Here is a 17,744-nt window from a genome sequence, read left to right on the forward strand (position 1 = left end):
GCCCACCCTATCAGACAGGGGCTTCCGGGCGCAGCTGACCAGGAATGCCTTCCAGGGCGCAGGTCCTTAGACTGGGCCTAGAAGGGTTAGGAAGAGCCTCCCAGGTAGAGGCTGCTGAGTCCAGAGGCCCTGCAACCCAGAAGTCCTGATGTGATGTCCCGGAGATCAAGGTAGCACGCACAACCACCAGAGGGCAAGAATCAAAGCCGGGGCTGGGGCCACATGGGTGAGCCCGATGGGTTCGTCACCCCGAGGGATGTGAACCTGTCTCTGCAGGCAGCACAGCTCCGCTGACAGCTTCTCACTGCAGAAAAACATGTTTGAATGGGTTCTTTCTAGAGGCCACTTTGAAGGTGACAAAGGACATTCAAAGGATGTGAGTCCCAGTGGGAGCACCTGGTGGCAGGTGGGGTAGAAAGGTGGTGCAGGGCCACACTGCCAGCTTCCTAAAAAGTGGGTGGATGGGTGGTTTGATTTAACAAGACAAAGACCATGGCAGAGGGGCTCATGGGGAGGGAGGGTTGAGCAGGAGAACACTGGGAGGTGGCAGCTTTTGGCTACACGGTCACTGAAAATGGGCACCTGTGTTTATAGTGACACAACTGTCTCTCTCTGTCTATGCCCATCCACAGCTAAATGGATGCGGAAAACGTGGTATTCCAATAGCCACTGAAATTGACAAGCAACTCCAGGAAGCTTTAAAGAAATTCAAACTCGAAATAATCTCCCAGATAAAAGAAGAAATGATAAAAGAAATGAAAGAGATTCTAAATATATCTAAAGAAAACACAGATAAAAAATTGGAGGAACTAAACAAAAAGATAGAATCCCTAGACGAGCAATATAAGAAACAAACAGAATACATAATGCAGATGCACAGAGATATACAGGAAATAAAAAACTCCACTGAAAGTTGTAAAAACCGCCTTAATGAAAGTGAAGATAGAATTTCAGACCTTGAAGACAGGATTGCAGCTAGTGAACAGGAAAGGAAAGATCTTTTGAAAATAACAAGGAACCAGGAAACAACAATTCAACAACTGCAAGACGATGCAAAGAAGAATAACATAAGAATGATAGGGATTAATGAAAGAGAGGGAGACAACATGAAGGATGTCAGGAGGATATTTAGAGAAGTAATAGCTGAAAATTTCCCAAGCATGAGATCAGAAACTGACATCAGGATCAGTGAAGCATATAGAACTCCAAACAGTCATAACCAAAATAAAACTACACCCAGACATATAATAATCACCATCCCAGAAATCCAACACAAGAATAGATTATTAAAAGCTGTCAGAGAGAAAAGACAAATCACTTATAAAGGAAAACCTATCAGAATCACAGCAGACTTCTCAGCACAAACGATAAAGTCAAGAAGAGCATGGAGTGAAGTATTCCAGATCCTAAAGCAAAATGATTTCCAACCAAGACTGATATATCCTGAAAAACTATCATTCAAAATAGATGGTGCAATACGATACTTCCATGACAAAGAACAGCTGAAGAACTTCATGAACACCAAACCAACCCTGCAAAAAATATTGAAAGACAGTTTAGATACACAAAGGAAAAAACCACTAAGCAAAGCAAATAATTAAACAGAACCGAAAGACAAAGATGCAACAGCAGAGAGATAACATTCCTACAATTAACCAGCATTTAACAGTAATAACCATTAATGTAAATGGTCTCAATGCACCAATCAAAAGAAACAGACTAGCAGAATGGATCAAGAAACAAAATCCAACCATATGCTGTTTACAGGAAACCCATCTAACTCAGAAAGATACTCACAGACTGAAAGTCAAAGGATGGAAAACAATTCTTCATGCAGCAGGAATCCAAAAAAAGGCAGGAGTAGCCATTCTGTTTGCAGACAACGTGAACTTTAAACCAACAATGACCATAAAGGACAAAGAAGGTCACTACATACTCGTAAGGGGAAAACTCCAAGAGGAAGAGATAACTATCTTAAATATATACGCACCAAACTCCAGAGCACCCAGTTATATAAAACAATTATTAACAGAAATGAAAACTCAAATTATCAGTAACACAATTGTAACAGGAGACCTTAATACACCACTGACACCAAGGGACAGATCAACCAGACAGAAAATGAGCAAAGAAATAACAGAACTGAATCACACCTGTGAACAAATGGGTTTGATAGACATATACAGAATGTTCCACTCAACAACATCAGAATACACATTCTTCTCAGCAGTACATGGATCATTTTCTAAAATAGACCATATATTAGCTCACAGAACATATTTAAGCAAATGCAAAAGAGTTGAAATCATCCCTTGCATATTATCGGATCATAGCGCTCTGAAATTAGAAATTAATGACAAAGGATACTGCAAAAATTCCGCAAACACATGGAAACTAAATAACACACTCTTGAGTAATCAGTGGGTCACAGAAGAAATTAAAGAAGAAATTAAACAATACCTAAAAGAAAATGAAAATACAGATACAACTTACCGGAATCTGTGGGATGCAATGAAAGCCGTTCTGAGAGGAAAATTTATTGCACTGAGTTCCCACATCAGGAAAACAGAACGAATACAAGTAAATAACTTGATGCTACACCTCAAACAGCTAGAAAAAGAAGAGCAAGTCAAGCCCAAAGCCAAAAGAAGAGAGGAAATTATAAGAATCAGAGCAGAAATCAATGCAATAGAGACTAAGAAAACAATCCAAAGAATCAACGAATCAAAGAGTTGGTTCTTTGAAAGAATAAATAAAATCGATAAGCCCCTAGCCAACCTTATTAAAAAAAGGAAAGAAAAAGCTCAAATTCATGCAATAAGAAATGAAAAAGGAGAAATCACTACAGACCCAATAGAAATACAGAGGATCATCAACACCTATTTTGAAAACCTCTACTCTCAAAAGTTTGATAACACAGAAGAAATAGACAGATTCTTAGAAGCATATGAAGTACCAAAGCTAGATCAAGAGGATATAAAACTGTTGAATAACCCAATCTCTGCTAATGAAATTGAGAATGTAATTGGGTCCTTGCCCACCAAGAAGAGCCCAGGCCCAGATGGATTCACTGCAGAATTCTACAAGAAATATAAAGAAGACCTAATGCCGACACTCCTCAAACTATTCAATGAAATTGAAAGGGAAGCAATCCTTCCTAAGTCATTCCTGGAAGCAAATATTACTCTAGTACCAAAACCTGAGAAAGACCCAACTATAAAAGAGAACTATAGACCGATCTCCCTAATGAACACAGATGCAAAAATCCTCAATAAAATATTGGCAAATAGGATCCAGCAAATCATCAAGAAGATTATACACCATGACCAGGTGGGATTCATCCCAGGAATGCAAGGATGGTTCAACATACGCAAATCAATAAATGTAATCCACCATATCAATAAAGCCAAAAATAAGAATCACATGATCATCTCTATAGATGCAGAAAAAGCCTTCGATAAGGTCCAACACTTATTCATGATAAGAACTTTACAGAAAATTGGAATAAATGGTCTTTACCTCAATATAATAAAGGCCATTTATGACAAACCAACAGCCAGCATCATACTAAATGGCCAAAAATTGAAAGCCTTTACTTTAAAATCGGGTACAAGACAAGGATGTCCTTTATCACCACTCCTATTTAATATAGTACTGGAAGTACTAGCCAGAGCAATTAGGCAAGAAAGAGAAATAAAAGGGGTAAAGATAGGAAAAGAAGAAGTTAAATTATCATTGTTTGCAGATGACATGATACTCTACATAGAAGACCCCCTAAACTCCATTGACATACTCTTAGATACAATAAATAAATTCAGTAATGTGGCTGGATACAAAATCAATACTCAGAAATCAATAGCATTCCTATACACGAACAACAAAATCACAGAGAGGGAAATAAGAGAAACTGGACTATTCACATTAGCAAGCAAAAAAATGAAATATTTAGGAATTACTCTTACGAAAGAAGTGAAAGACTTATACAGTGAAAATTATAATACACTGAAAAAGGAAATTGAAGAAGATCTCAGAAAATGGAAAGACATCCCTTGCTCATGGATAGGAAGAACAAACATTGTGAAAATGGCCATTCTCCCAAAACTGTTATACAGATTCAATGCAATCCCAATAGAAATACCATCAACATACCTTATAGATCTAGAGAAATCACTCCTAAATTTCATCTGGAACCAGAAGAGACCTAGAATCGCAAAGGCAATTCTAAGCAGCAAAGACAAAGCAGGAGGCATCACAATCCCTGACTTGAAGTTATACTACAAAGCAACAGTAGTAAAATCAACATGGTATTGGAATCAAAACAGAGCTGAAGATCAGTGGAATAGATTAGAAGATACAACCACAACTACGAACACACTCAACCACCTTATTTTTGATAAAGGAGCCAAGCAGGTTCACTGGAAGAACGACAGTCTCTTTAATAAATGGTGCTGGAAAAACTGGCTCTCCATTTGCCGAAAACTAAAGCTAGACCCATGTCTATCACCATGTACTAAATTAAAATGTAAATGGGTCAAAGATCTGAATATTAAAACAGAAACACTAAATCTATTGGAAGACAAAATATGTAGAAACCTTGGAGACATAGGAGTAGGTAAAGAATTCATGAACAGGACTCAAACCACACGGAAATACTTCCCAGAATCAATAACTGGGACCACTTCTTATTAAAAAGTTTCTGTATGTCAAAAGAAATCTCCAGCATAGTGAAAAGAAAACCCACAAACTGGGAAAAGATTTTAGTGAACTCTCTCTCAGACAAGGGACTCTTGTCTAAAACATACAAAGAATTAAAGAAACTCAGACCTCCGAAATTCAAAGATCCAATCCAAAAATGGGCATCTGAGATGAATATGCAATTCTCAGATGAAGAAATGCAAATGGCAAATAAATACATGAAAAAATGCTCATCATCATTGGTCATTAGAGAAATGCAAATTAAAACCACACTGAGATACCATCTCACTCCTGAAAGAATGGCCAGGATCAAGAAAACCGACAACAAATGCTGGAGAGGCTGTGGGGAAAAAGGAACTCTCCTGCGCTGCTGGTGGGAGTGTAGACTGGTACAGCCTTTGTGGAGATCTGTCTGGAGATTTCTCAAAAAGTTGGGACTGGAAATCCCATTTATTCCAGCTATTCCACTTCTAGGCATATTCCCAGAAGAACTGAAAGCATCATACCACAGTGATATTTGTGCACCTATGTTTATAGCAGCACAATTTGTAATCGCCAGATCTTGGAAACAACCCAAGTGCCCATCAACTGAGGAATGGATAAAAAAGTTGTGGTATTTCTATACAATGGAGTATTATTCAGCTATAAAGAAGGATCACATTGAGATATTTATCAATAAATGGGCGCAGCTTGAGACCATACTCATAAGTGAAATAAATCAATCTCGCATGTGTGAATACCGAATAGTTTCCCTAATGTAAGTAATGATTCAAATATATAAAAATATGTGGTAATCATGATTCCCCATTAGGTGGCCTTGAAGCCTTATAAAGTTTTCACTCATTAATTAGAAAGGCTTTATTCTGGGCTTCTTGATATGAAAATATTTGAAGCTAGAGTATATGAAGTTTTACCCAAATATTTCAAGGAAAAAAACACTATGGTAACTACTATTAAGTCAGGTTATAAGGTGGTGAAGTACTAGGTTATTGAAACAGTCATGCTGTGACCTCTATTGTTATATTGTTATGTCCTGTTTTATCTCAATCTCCCCCTTATTGTCTCAAAAAAAAATTATTTAGTCATTTCTTATGTTTGTCTTAATTAAAGAAAAAATTCAAAATTTAGGATATATAAATAGTAACTCTTTTCGATTGCCTATTAACTTGTTTTGAAGTCCTGTAGTACTCCCACGATCTTGTTTTGACTGATTAGACTCTGTTCCATTCTATATGATAGTATCAAGTTTGAAGACATAGGCAACTACTTTGAAGACAATAAGATTCACTAAGATACCCATTCTGGTTTGACTACTGTCTTCTTTGGAAGTCCTGTAATGTTTACAATGCCTAAGTTTTATTGGTCTTGTTCTCTACTGTTTTGTCCAACTTTATAATATCTAATAAGATAGACAATTCTTTTTAAGGAAACAAGGGACAACGTTGATAACCATTGTTGATAAACTTGTACTCTGTTCTACACCATGTGCTATGTCTATCCTTGGTATTGACTGACAGCTTTGTTTTGCCATATTTGACTGTATTCTCCCCCCCCCCCAAAGAAAGTAATAAGCACTAAGGAGTAATAAAATCCAAGATGTGTAAATTTTGTTGTAAAAAAGAGAGGGAAAAAAAAAAAGAAAAGGAGCTCTAACGGATATAACAGCAAGTGTGTTTGGGGGTGTTAAATAGCTGACTTTATCAATGTTTTTGGAACATTGAACACAGCTGTTTGCAGTCTCCCTGTTTGAATGTCCACCTTGTGTTCTTTGATACTGTGATTTGAGGAACTATTTTCAAGAAAATAGTGTGTAATCTACTAGCAGGTAATTTCTTACTGTTATGGTTTTTTGTTTTGTTTTGTTTTGTAGTTCTGTATTGCGTGTACCCTTACGCCGCTTTGGTTTGTTTTGTGTTTTTCTCTTTTTCCTCTTAAATAAAAAAAAAAAAGAAAGAAAACGTGGTATTCACACCCAGGGAGACCTACTCTGCCATGAAGAAGGACAGGCTTGAGACATTTGTAGGAAATGGATGCACCTCGAGGCCACGGTGTTAAGAGCCAGAAGTCAGACACGGAAGCTTAAATAGCTCAAGGTTTCTCTCACATAGGAAACCCAGAGTACAAGTAAATTAAAGTGCCAAAGCAAAGATTAAAGGAACAGAGAGAGACAGATCCTTGGTGAACGGAAGGGGGAATCTTGTGGCAGATGGGGGCGGGGGCACATGGGGTCCAGGACGTGCACGTACCAGCACCCCCCAATGCCCGCAGGCAGTGTGTCCTGCAAATATGTTCTAATTGAAAACAGGGTAAGAGAAAGTGTTGTCTGCATCAGCTCCCTGGTGGAAAGTCTTTAAAGGCGAAGGAAATCGCCATCACCTATGCGAGTCCTTCCGTTAGATTCCCGAACACTCCTAAGACGGTGGCGTTTGCAACTAAGAAACAAACAAAACGGAGCAGGAAGGGCTCATTTTGAAAGAGGGCTCAGCAGTCTGTAGATGTCTGGGGCCACGAAATCAGCGACAAAAGCCCCCTGGATGGGGCCCTGCACTGCGTCCTGCAGCAGCAGGGCGGTCAGGTGCCATCTCGGCTCCAGCCGCAGCTCCCAGGTGGTGTCCTGGTGCCAGCTCCCGGTGTGCCCCTGAGACGTCTGGGCATGTTTGGTCCTACTGCCCGTGGCCTCTGCATTCAGCTCTGTATCTGATGCTCAGCGGTTCTGTTCCCAGTCAGCTCATGGGCTGGTACTCAGAACCTGTGACATCACCCCCAGTGGACTAGGCTGCCACTCAACCAGCCCCCATGGGTGGGCCCGCTGCCCAGCAGCTGGACCTGTGGCCCACGCTGCCCCGCTGGCGAGCCGCACAATCTGTTGGCCAGAGTACTCAGGCTCTCACTGGCGTCCACAGCCACTGTCCCAGCCACCCCCTCTCCAACCTTTAGGGACACTAAGATCACCTGGGCCCTTTCTCCAGTGCAGATTCGGACCCCACAGATCTGGAGTGGGGCTGGCTTCCTGCATGCTTAGCGAGCTCCCAGGGACACACACACACTGCGGGCCACACACTCCCCACAGTGCGCACAGGGCACTTTCACGACAGAGGAAGAAATGAGCTCAGGGCTCAACAGCACCTATGATAAAGTTAGCACCCAAAGCCAAGTCTCCCTAAGCTGAAGTCCATGCACATTATGAGGCCACAGCACAGGGGTAAAGCAGGCAGGCACAAGGCTCAGCCCCAGCGCCCAGATACAGGCAAAAAGCCAGCTCCCCGGCTCCCCGCTTGCTCCTCCCCATAACGCTGCTTCTAGCCTGTCAGGCTGCTGGGCGACTGGAGTTTGAGAAAACAGTGCCTTTGAACACAAATCGCATCAGTACTTAGTGCAACATGAGGGGGACAGAAACAACAAGGGAAGACAGCTCCCTGGCATTCCCCGCGTAAATATTAAATGGTCTGATGCGTGGCCATGTTCTAACCAATAGCGTCTTTCCTAATTAGGCCAGTGATGCATGTCCACTGCTAAAAGATTAATAAACACTGAGAAATGTAAGCGAGAGCAAAGACCAGATGCTGGCAGCCGCACTCCCCAAGGAAATAACCGTCCCAGGGCTGTTCCTTTCTGGTTTTCTTTCCTGTTTACAACACGTGATAGTAGCCAGGTGCACCTGAGCTGTCCAGGCCAGGTGGCCCAGGTGGCCACTGGGCCTTAAAGGAGGATGAGGCTGAGCCATCTGTGGGAGAACAGAGGCCCCTGGAGTCTGTTGTGTTCCATGAGGAACACTCAGATCATCAAGCTTAAACATCACCTGGCTTCTCTTACCTCAGACCCGAAATATAAATTAAAGCGCAAAAATGGAAACCAGCTAACAGGATATAGGACGATGGGTCTTTTGCAAAGGGGACAGGGGACCGAGAAAGGAAAGGAGCTGGGAAGGAGTGGGGAGGGGAAGGGAGCGTGAAGATGCGCTATGCACACAGACCAGCCCCCACAAGGAATGCAATCCTGATGTGCTGCGAACATGCGCTAGGAAAAAATAAGATAAAACTCAAAACATATGAATCACTAAAAATGAAATAAAATCACAGATTTAATTCTTTGGTTGCTGCTGCCACCAGCACAGGTACATGGTGCTGGTGGCCCCCGGAACCAAAGGGTATGAACGTCTCCATCCGAGAGAATGTTCCATCAGACCGAGCTGGACCCAGCTGGACCCTGCTTCCGCTCCCTTGGTGTTAGCGCATGCGCAGTTTTACGTATCAGCGTTCTGCAAAACCCACTTTCTCTGCAGATGTTCTGCGATGGGGTCCACTAGTCTTGCACTGGAGGAATTTAGATTGCTTCCAAATGCTCCCTGCTATCAGCAGTTCTCCAGGGAACACCCCGAACAGCATCCACACCCTGCTTTTATGACTGTGGAGTAAATATCTGTCTATAGCTAAAACGACCAGGGCAAGAGAACATAAACTTTTCCAAGGCTTTTGATATCTAACCCCACCACACCCGGGGACCATGGCATGGTTTTGCTATGGATATTGATTTTAATAGCGCCTGGCAATCCGAGAAAAAATAGACTTCATGGTTATTGTAGCTCTGTCTAACACTCTATAACTTTTTAACAGTTCTGTCTGCTCACACCGATAAGTTCGTGGGAGGAAGACCACGTGGAAGCGTGTGCTCACCAGCTGAGAGGCGAGGAGGCGGCCCGGAGCCTGTCTGCGCGTGGAAGCCGTGCTGGGCAGAGCAGAGGCCCAGTAAATATGTGCAGGTCTTGGCTGAATCCGTGACGAATGTGTGCTTCTTCCCGGTGAGGCTGCTGGTGATGGTGAGTTTTTTTCGCTGGAGGAAGCAGACACAGAGGTTGGTACCCTGCCCGTGTCCCCTGCCCATGGGCACACAGGAAGCCAGAGTTCTATGACACTAATACCCTTGGGCAGGGCACACCGCCACACTCTCACACAGGCTGCAAGTTTTCCTATTGAGTTTGTTCAGTGGTAAAATTTGTATATAACCAAGTTGCTTTCAAAAATGTAATAACTGTAACAAATTTGAAGAGAAAGAATCATTCACACACACACACACACACACACACACACACACACACACACAGAGCAAGGTTTCTTTGAAACTCTCCGCAGAACAGCACCCTGAGGAACCAAGGCCAGACAGAGATATAAACACGCTATTTCTTGGCACAAACTTCAAACCAGAGCTAGGCGTGGTGGCTGGCACATACCTGTAAACCCAGCACTCGGGAGGCTGAGGCAGGATGGTTGCCGTAAGATGAATGTGAGCCTGGGCTACCTAGTGAGCTCATTCTGAACTACACAGTGAGACCCTGTCTATAAATAGATAAAGCAAACTGAACACAGCACTCGCAGTGGATTTGGCTTTTATTTAGCACCAAGACAACATCACTTAATAGGAAACTCGTATCTGCAGGCAAACTTGCCCGCATGCAAGCTGCTCTGTAAACAAGACCATGAGGAGCTCCAGACTCAGGGTGCTCAGCCCTCGTGCAAACCTCTCCTGCACCCCGATCCCAGTCACCACAGCCAAGCCCCTGGCTTCCTGCCCTCCCCTTTCCCTCTGGTAGGGTTTGGAGCCCAAATGTCCACCAGAGGCCCACATGTCACAGGCTTGGCCCCCAGGGTGCCACTCCTGGGACTGGTAGAGCCTGTGAGCACCTAATGGGAGGTCTCTGGGACCTTTCTAACACGCAGGGTGGTTAGTGCTGGGTGTCACGGGAACAGATTCCCCCAAGGAGAGGGTTGAGATGGGGCTGCGTTTGGCTTAGATTTACAAGGATCTGCATATCATGCGGTCTGTTTTGCAATGATTTCTTTGTTGCCCCTTCCTTTGAGCCAGCTCACCCACGTACAGAGCCAGCAACCTAGGAAACTGACCGTGCCCTACAGTGCCCAGCCCCTGAAGGAGCAGGAGAGACAAAGAGCCAGGAGCTCTCTGGGGAAAAACTGATGCAATCGTCAGACATGAAAACTGTCATTTAGTTCTCAAGAACAGCTAATCAGTGAGGGTCTGTCCCATCAAGAATATGCTCTATAACTGGACACAGCTCATTATCAATACACAGCATAGGACTTTCCCCCTTTTTAAAGGGAATCACACAAAATGCACGCTACATTTCTTGCATTTGGGGCTGGAGGTGTAACTTAGTGGTACAGCGCTTACCTACCAGGTGGAGAGCACTGAGCTCCACCTCCAGAACCACACAAACACATAACTTTTTTTTAAATGTCCTCATCCCAGAAAGAAGGGGCATCCTCAAAAAAACCAAATAATAACAAATACCACTGAAGTGATGGGAGAGAAGGAACCCTGTTACTTTGCTGGAAGGAGTACAAATTAGTACAACCACTATAGCAATTAGTATGAAGATTGTTCAGAAAATTAAATTAGAAATTCCACTGACCCAGCTATTTCCTTTCTAAGTATCTTCCTGAAAGAGTTAAAGACATCGCGTTGCAATGATACATACATGTTTATAGCAGCACAATTCATAAAGCTAAATCTTAGAAGCAGCTTATATGCCCACCAACAGATGAGTGGATCAGAAATTGTGGTGTACACACACTGGAGTACTACTCTGCCCTAAAGAAGGATAAACTTGAGTCATTTAGGAAACCAGATGCACTTTGAGAGCACAATGTTAAGTAACATAAATCAGACACATGAGCTTAAATATCACACGGTTTCTTGTATATGGACAAGCCAAATTATAGAGAAAGAGCTCAATAACAGAAAATAGGGATCAAGAGATGGAGGGAGGAGGAGGGGATGAAAAATGTACCCCAAACGCGCACTAATAAATAAAAGTCGCCCTGCATTTGTAGCAAAGAAACCTACAGCAAACACCAGGAAGAGCTGCTTCACGCCCGCTCTCCAGAATAAAACCAACTTTCACGCAGCCACACCAGGAGAAAGGCTGAATGTGTTTCGGTTCTCCCTAGAGAAAGTTTTCTTGCAAAAGTGTTTCCCATGAAGAAGACAACCAAAGAACACGCTGTCAAAACTTTGAAAAGGAGTAAAGCATAACAGGTGTAACTTGTTAGCGAGTTAATAAAAGGTGCTTTTTGGCTGCTGTGATCTGTCCAGTTCTTGTTCAGACTTTTAAAATCCTAAACTGCCCTTTTTTTCTCATTCTGAATAAGTATTCCCTCCCGTGGGGCAGTTTGTGTCCGTAACTTTGTATCCTTTTGGTGTTTTTCGATACTGGGAATCAAACCCAGGGCCTTAACACTGAGTATCTCCCCCAGGCATCTTTATCTTTCATTTTTGAGAGGACTCTCTCTCTCTCTGAGTCATTAAGCTTCCCCAGGTCGACCTGGCACCTGCCAACCTCCTGCCTTGGTACCCTTCTCCCTAAATATGCCCTGCACATGTGTCTCCACTGAACCCTGCATTTCTCGCTGGAGATTTTAACCAGTGCTAACAACCAAGATGGTTACCAATGTGGTTGGGCTCCTCGCTCTGGAAGGGACACTTCCATGAATCATCAGGCCACGTGTCTGGGCTGTAGCTGCCAGCACACCTGAGAATCCTATTGTCTGACGGTGGCATCATCCTCTTGTCCTGCTGCTTCCGTGCAGGCCAGCAAGATGAATAATTGTGACCACTGGAAGCATCTTGGCTTCTGCTGCTGATAAACAAAATTGGAACTGGCTTCCTGTGCTCATCCTCCTGTTACCCAGAGGCCCTGAGCTTGTGCTCGCAGAAGTATAAAAGGTCCAAGGGGCTTCTACAGCCGCTGCCCAGTCGGGGTGAGCAGCCAGGGACAGGCCCGTGGGATGACAGTCCCTTGAAGTGAGCCATTCACAGCGAGAAAGCAGCCGAACACCAGCGGAGGGAACCCTAATTAAACAGGTTTTATAAAGCGCTGCATCTGCCTTGTGAGCATGATTACACCCCAAGAAATTCTCTTTGGGGGTGAGGAAATTAAAGAGCTGTAAAAATTAAACTAATTTATATTGAAAAGCACTTCCATAAAAGGACTATTGAACTTTTCAGCTTTAAAAAATTATATTTTTTTAAATTACTATTTGAGGTATCTGCGTTTTATAAATGTTTTAAAATAAATGATGTTAAAATTTTGAACTATGAAGCATGCAGTGAAGAATACAAGAAATAATGAATCAGGATTGGATTATTTTAATATTCACATTCCGGGCCAGGGACACAGCTCAGCGGCATAAGCACCTGCTTGGCAAGCACAAGGTCCTGAGTTTGATTCCTGGAACTAAACAAAATAAAAATAAAAAGCTTCAAATTCTTCAAATCTCTTACAGTAATCCAAATAAAAGTCTGAAAATTTTATGAGCATAAATATTGTTTATATATAAATTTAGTTTTTAAAAAGTCTGATGAAACATCAGTTTCCTGATAATATACAGGCAGGCCACTTCAATGAACTCAGATTATGTTACATTGTTATCTATTTTTAGACATAATTGTTAAGTGAGAATATTGGGAAATTCCATTGCAAATCATATTTTGACTGTATATTAACTTAAAAAGCCAGGATGGAAGGCACAAAAAAAAAATATTCAGAGAAAAAACAACAACTGTACTCTGCTTCAGAAATTAAATCAGATAATAATAAAAACAATGATCCAGTTAGTTGAAAAAATTTTAAATAAGAGAGAATTAAACAGAAAACTAAGTTTTTCCACTGGCCAAAGTCATAGAATTTTGCCTTAAAATCATCACTGAATGTGTATCTGTGCCAACTCCCCCAGGAAGAATGTGATCATTGCATGCCACAAACATAGACCAACAAAAATAAAAACTACAAATTCAATAATCACTACCAGGACATCAGTGCTGACCTGGGCAGCCCCCAGGACAGGCAGAGAAAGCACTACCAGGGCGCCAGGGCTGACCGGGCTGTAACTGCACTCAGGAGGCATAAATACTTTCCAAACAGTGTGCAAATGTGGCTTCAAGCATTGCACGTTAATTAGGGACCTTCTTTTTTTTTAAAGGCCTTTGAACTTCCAATGGCCACCTGACGTAGCAAACCCTCAGTCCAAGGGGACAGACCAGTCACGTGGGCACACTGAGTGCAAGGGAAATCTCAACACCAAGAGACCACATGCCCCCTGAAACCCACTCCCCTCCTCCAGCTTCACTCTCCACGTGGATGGGTCCCCAGATTCCGGAAACGACCCAGAGAGAGAGAGAGCGTTGCCCTGTAGACTGATGGCTAACTGATGGCCCTCACAAATGCCCATGAGGGGACAGTAGGAGACATGATCTCCTGGACGCCTCCCCAGACCTCCTGACAGATGTCTGCTCAACGTTCCCCAGTGCTTCAGAGCCCGGGTGAGAGACGGACGCCAGGCTGTGGGCACGCTTGGCCAGGAGACAGCCGCATGGCCTGGAGCTCCATTAAACAGGCAGCTGATCACAGAAGCAGGGGTCACTGATCAACGGGGTCACACTTACATAAGTCGAAATCTTTCCGATTTCTTCCCATGGGAACCATAAGGTCGCAACTCTGCTCTGGTTTTTCACTTCGTATATGATGACGCCTTTGGAGCAGACCCCCAAGGCCATCTCTTCCTCCAGCCTCTTCTTTTCTGGGAAAACTTGGTGAATCAGAACCCCATATTCCAGGAGCTGCTGAGTGACCTAGAACAAAAAAAAGGCCGAGGTAGGAGAGAGAGGCAAGGGCAGCCCAATTTAAGACGATGGGCCTCAAACTACCCCAGGGAAATGGGCTGAGTCACGTGGAGTCATTTGAGCCATTTCTGAAAGAAGTTCAGGAGACTCTTGGCTAAGCAGATTCTGTCTGTGGAATGAGTCCACACCTGATTGTGAGCATTTTTCTTTCCTTTTTTAACCCAAGGAATCCTTTATTTGTGGATTATCTAAAGTCCTTGGAGCACAGTTCTTATGTGTATGATACAGTAGAATGATTCTACTCTAAGCTTTTTTAGCACTCAGACTCTGCTGGGACACCTCAGAGAGGGGATTCATGTTCTAGCTGCATCACAGTCTAACGGTCCAACGTCCTTCTCGCCATGTACAAGGCTTAGAGGGGCTCGCACAGCCCCAGGTCCGCCCACAGCCACAGAGCTGCAGACTCAGCAAATAATGAAATCCTTAGAGTTTGCCGCATGAACCCAGCACAGAGGCTGCTGTGTCTGGGTGGCGGTCACGACTCCTTCCTGGACTCTCCCCTTTCCCTCTGCCCAGAAGGCTCCTGGTCTCATCGGAAGGATGCACCTGGAACCACAGTGTGGGCACCTTACCCCAGGAACCTCCAACCCCTCTCAGAAGGGTTTCCTTGGTGAGATCTGGTCCCCCATCTCTGTCCACCAGCAGAGAGCCCACTTCTTGGCCAATCTCCCTCACCTCCAGCATGGTCACAAATCACAGCCTTCGCCATCTCTCTCAAGCTCATTGCTGACCCCTCCCCGCCTGCTGACAAATCGTCTCTGCAGGGAGCTGGCACTGCCTGCATACACTGTGGGTCACACTCTGGGCACCAAGTCATTTCCTTTTAATTCAGGCCAGACACTGTCATCATCCGCGCTGTCATCATCACTAAAATGGGATTTACTGGGCACCTGTGCTGACAGATCCAAGGACAGGATGGGCATGTGGTTAGCATTGGAAGGGGTCAGGGACACCTCCAAAACAATTAGGTAAATGCTCTTAAAGAATTTGGTTTGATATTTTTAAAAAATTATTTTAAAACATTAATGTAACCATGCAATATGGAAATAAAGAGGCTGTTATAGTCAGAGGTTGTGAGGAGAACAGTTAGAATCAGGGTGCAGAATTTATAATATTATTTATGATGGTCACCCAGAGTTAATGCAAGAAAGCACAGGAAATCTGTCCACAACACTGAAGACCCAGAATATTCAGCCAGGGGCCTGGATCCCACAGCAATGTCCTGCATGAGTCCAGATGAAGACACAGAGCCCGTGACATTGCCTCCCACAAGTCCAAGTGGAGGTCTAGAGCCCATGACAAGGACTCACACGGTCTGTTTTATGGAGCTGCACTGGGGAGGCCCAAAGGTCAGTGGCGGAAGCCAGAAAGTCTATGTTAGCAGGGTGAAGGAGCTGTGCTGGTGGATGAGGGTTCTATGCGGGAGCTGAGAAGTCACACTCAAAACAAGGACCAGGGCTGCCCTGAAAAGCATCACGGCCGACCTCAGCAACATGGAGGCCCCGAGGTCCTCCATCGATAAGAACAGTCAAGTACATGTCAGAAAGCCAGCATGAGAGTTTGTCCTGGAGATTAAACAGCACACATCTTCCCCTCCGGAGCCAGGAAGCGATGCTCGATGTAAGGACCAGAGCTCCCCAAAGTGAACCACAGCCACTCTCACCAACAAAGGCCCCGAGCTCCTCTGATGACAATGGCCGAACTCACACTGGGGAAGCTAGTCATGCCGAGCTCCTCCAGGAGAACCAATGGCTCAAACAGCAACACTTAGAGAAACCCACAACGCCTAGCTCCCCTTCTCCACATCTCTATTTATACTGGCAGCTTTCCTCAGCTGGAACATCTATCTATACTCAGCATCATGCTGGTTTAATTCAGTTGGTGTTACACTGACCACCAGTTTTTAGTCCATAACAGAGGCTCTTGCTAGACTCCCTTACTTCTAAAATAGCTTTGTATTAACTTGTTTATTTTTTAATTTTAGTAAAAGGAATATGATACATCGGTTGTAGGGAAATCCCTAGATTCTTAAACTGATGAAACGTCCTATAAGCATTTCCCACACACTATTTCATTGTTATTTAGTGTTCATAATAATCATAAGAGACAGGTTTCGCTGTCTTTTTCACAGAAGGAAATAGGGAAGAGGAGGATTAAGTCATGGTGGCAACTGAACAATCCGTCCCTGAAGGTGAATTCTTCAGTCGACACGATCTGTGTGTTCTGGGTCCATGTTTTATGCTCAGGCTCTGTGGAAGTCACAGAGAAAGGGCCACTGCTACCCAGGAACCTCATCTCTCAGGGGGGTTCCCATGTCCAGTTATCCCTGCAAAGTACTCAAGCACGGTTTTGTACTGCGCTTGGAGTCCTCCAGCTGCAGGTCTTTACTCACAAGCGGAGTCTCGTGTAGTCACAAAACCAAGTACCACCATAGCCAGGCTCAAGAGAGGGCAGTAAGGGTTTTAGTACGTATGATACCCTCAACCAGCTACTGGTTATTTGGGAATTACTGGAGACTGTCCTGCCCAGACTCGCCTGCCTATTTTGCAATGCACAGCTCTGCCTGACTCTGCCCTGCACTAGGACTCTGGCTGTGGAGAACGACTCCAAGCCCCTGGCTTCCAGCACGCTCCTGCTACCCTAATGATGCCAATTTGCCTTTCATGCCATCTCCAATAGCACGTGGAGTCCTACTGGGACAACTCTAAGGCAAATGCAAAGCCACGACAGGGGTGGCATCAGTGTTATATATCACAGGGAGCCAAACCTATGTGGCTCCACCAATTTGAAAATAATGCTTTCATTTGCCGTTTACTGCATGTAGCAAAATGAGGTAGGACAGAGGAAATAAAATTGGACAGAGAGGATACAAGGAAAATCATAATTTTTAAATTGTTTAGAAAAACTACTGCTTCGGGACACAAAGCTACCCAAGGTTACAACTGTCTTTCCTTTCCAGGATACTCACTTTCAAATCCCTAAATCTTTGTTAAGGAAATACAAGCTGAGGGGCCTGTGTATATAGCCTTCTGTAAAACACGTCTTTCATCTATAGAATGGACCGTCACCTTTTACCTGTAAGTTGAGCCCTGGAGATTTTCTCCCTTTGCTATAGATTCACAAATTCCAGATCTCCCTCCCCAAGAGCGCACAATCAGAGCCACCCCCAACCTGAGGCCCCTCTTCCTTGGAGAGCCACTTGCTGCCGTCTTTAATTCTGCCCAGTAACCCCATCTCTGCACATCCTGAATGCTTTCCCATTGCTATGGCTGTGTCCCAATGGCCCCCCAAAGCCTCATGTGGTCATGGGGGAGCCTCTTCAGAGGTGCCTGGATCGAGAGTACATGATTGAGTCA

General features: G+C 43.9%; 1 protein-coding gene across 1 annotated transcript in view; it reads right to left on the reverse strand.

Moving 5' to 3' along the window:
* The window catches only part of Frmpd2 (FERM and PDZ domain containing 2), a 105,840-nt gene that overhangs the window by 36,848 nt on the left and 51,248 nt on the right, over positions 1 to 17,744 (reverse strand). Inside the window, exons 14-15 of the mRNA XM_013148562.3 lie at positions 14,152 to 14,337; positions 9,369 to 9,525 (exon numbers count right to left, since the gene is read on the reverse strand). Coding sequence (XP_013004016.3) covers positions 9,369 to 9,525; positions 14,152 to 14,337 — 343 coding nt within the window. The remainder of the gene's footprint in view (positions 1 to 9,368; positions 9,526 to 14,151; positions 14,338 to 17,744) is intronic.

The sequence above is a fragment of the Cavia porcellus genome, unplaced genomic scaffold (genome assembly GCF_034190915.1).
Source record: "Cavia porcellus strain 051 isolate PalLab524CR breed Dunkin Hartley unplaced genomic scaffold, mCavPor4.1 scaffold_23, whole genome shotgun sequence".
NCBI lineage: Eukaryota > Metazoa > Chordata > Mammalia > Rodentia > Caviidae > Cavia > Cavia porcellus.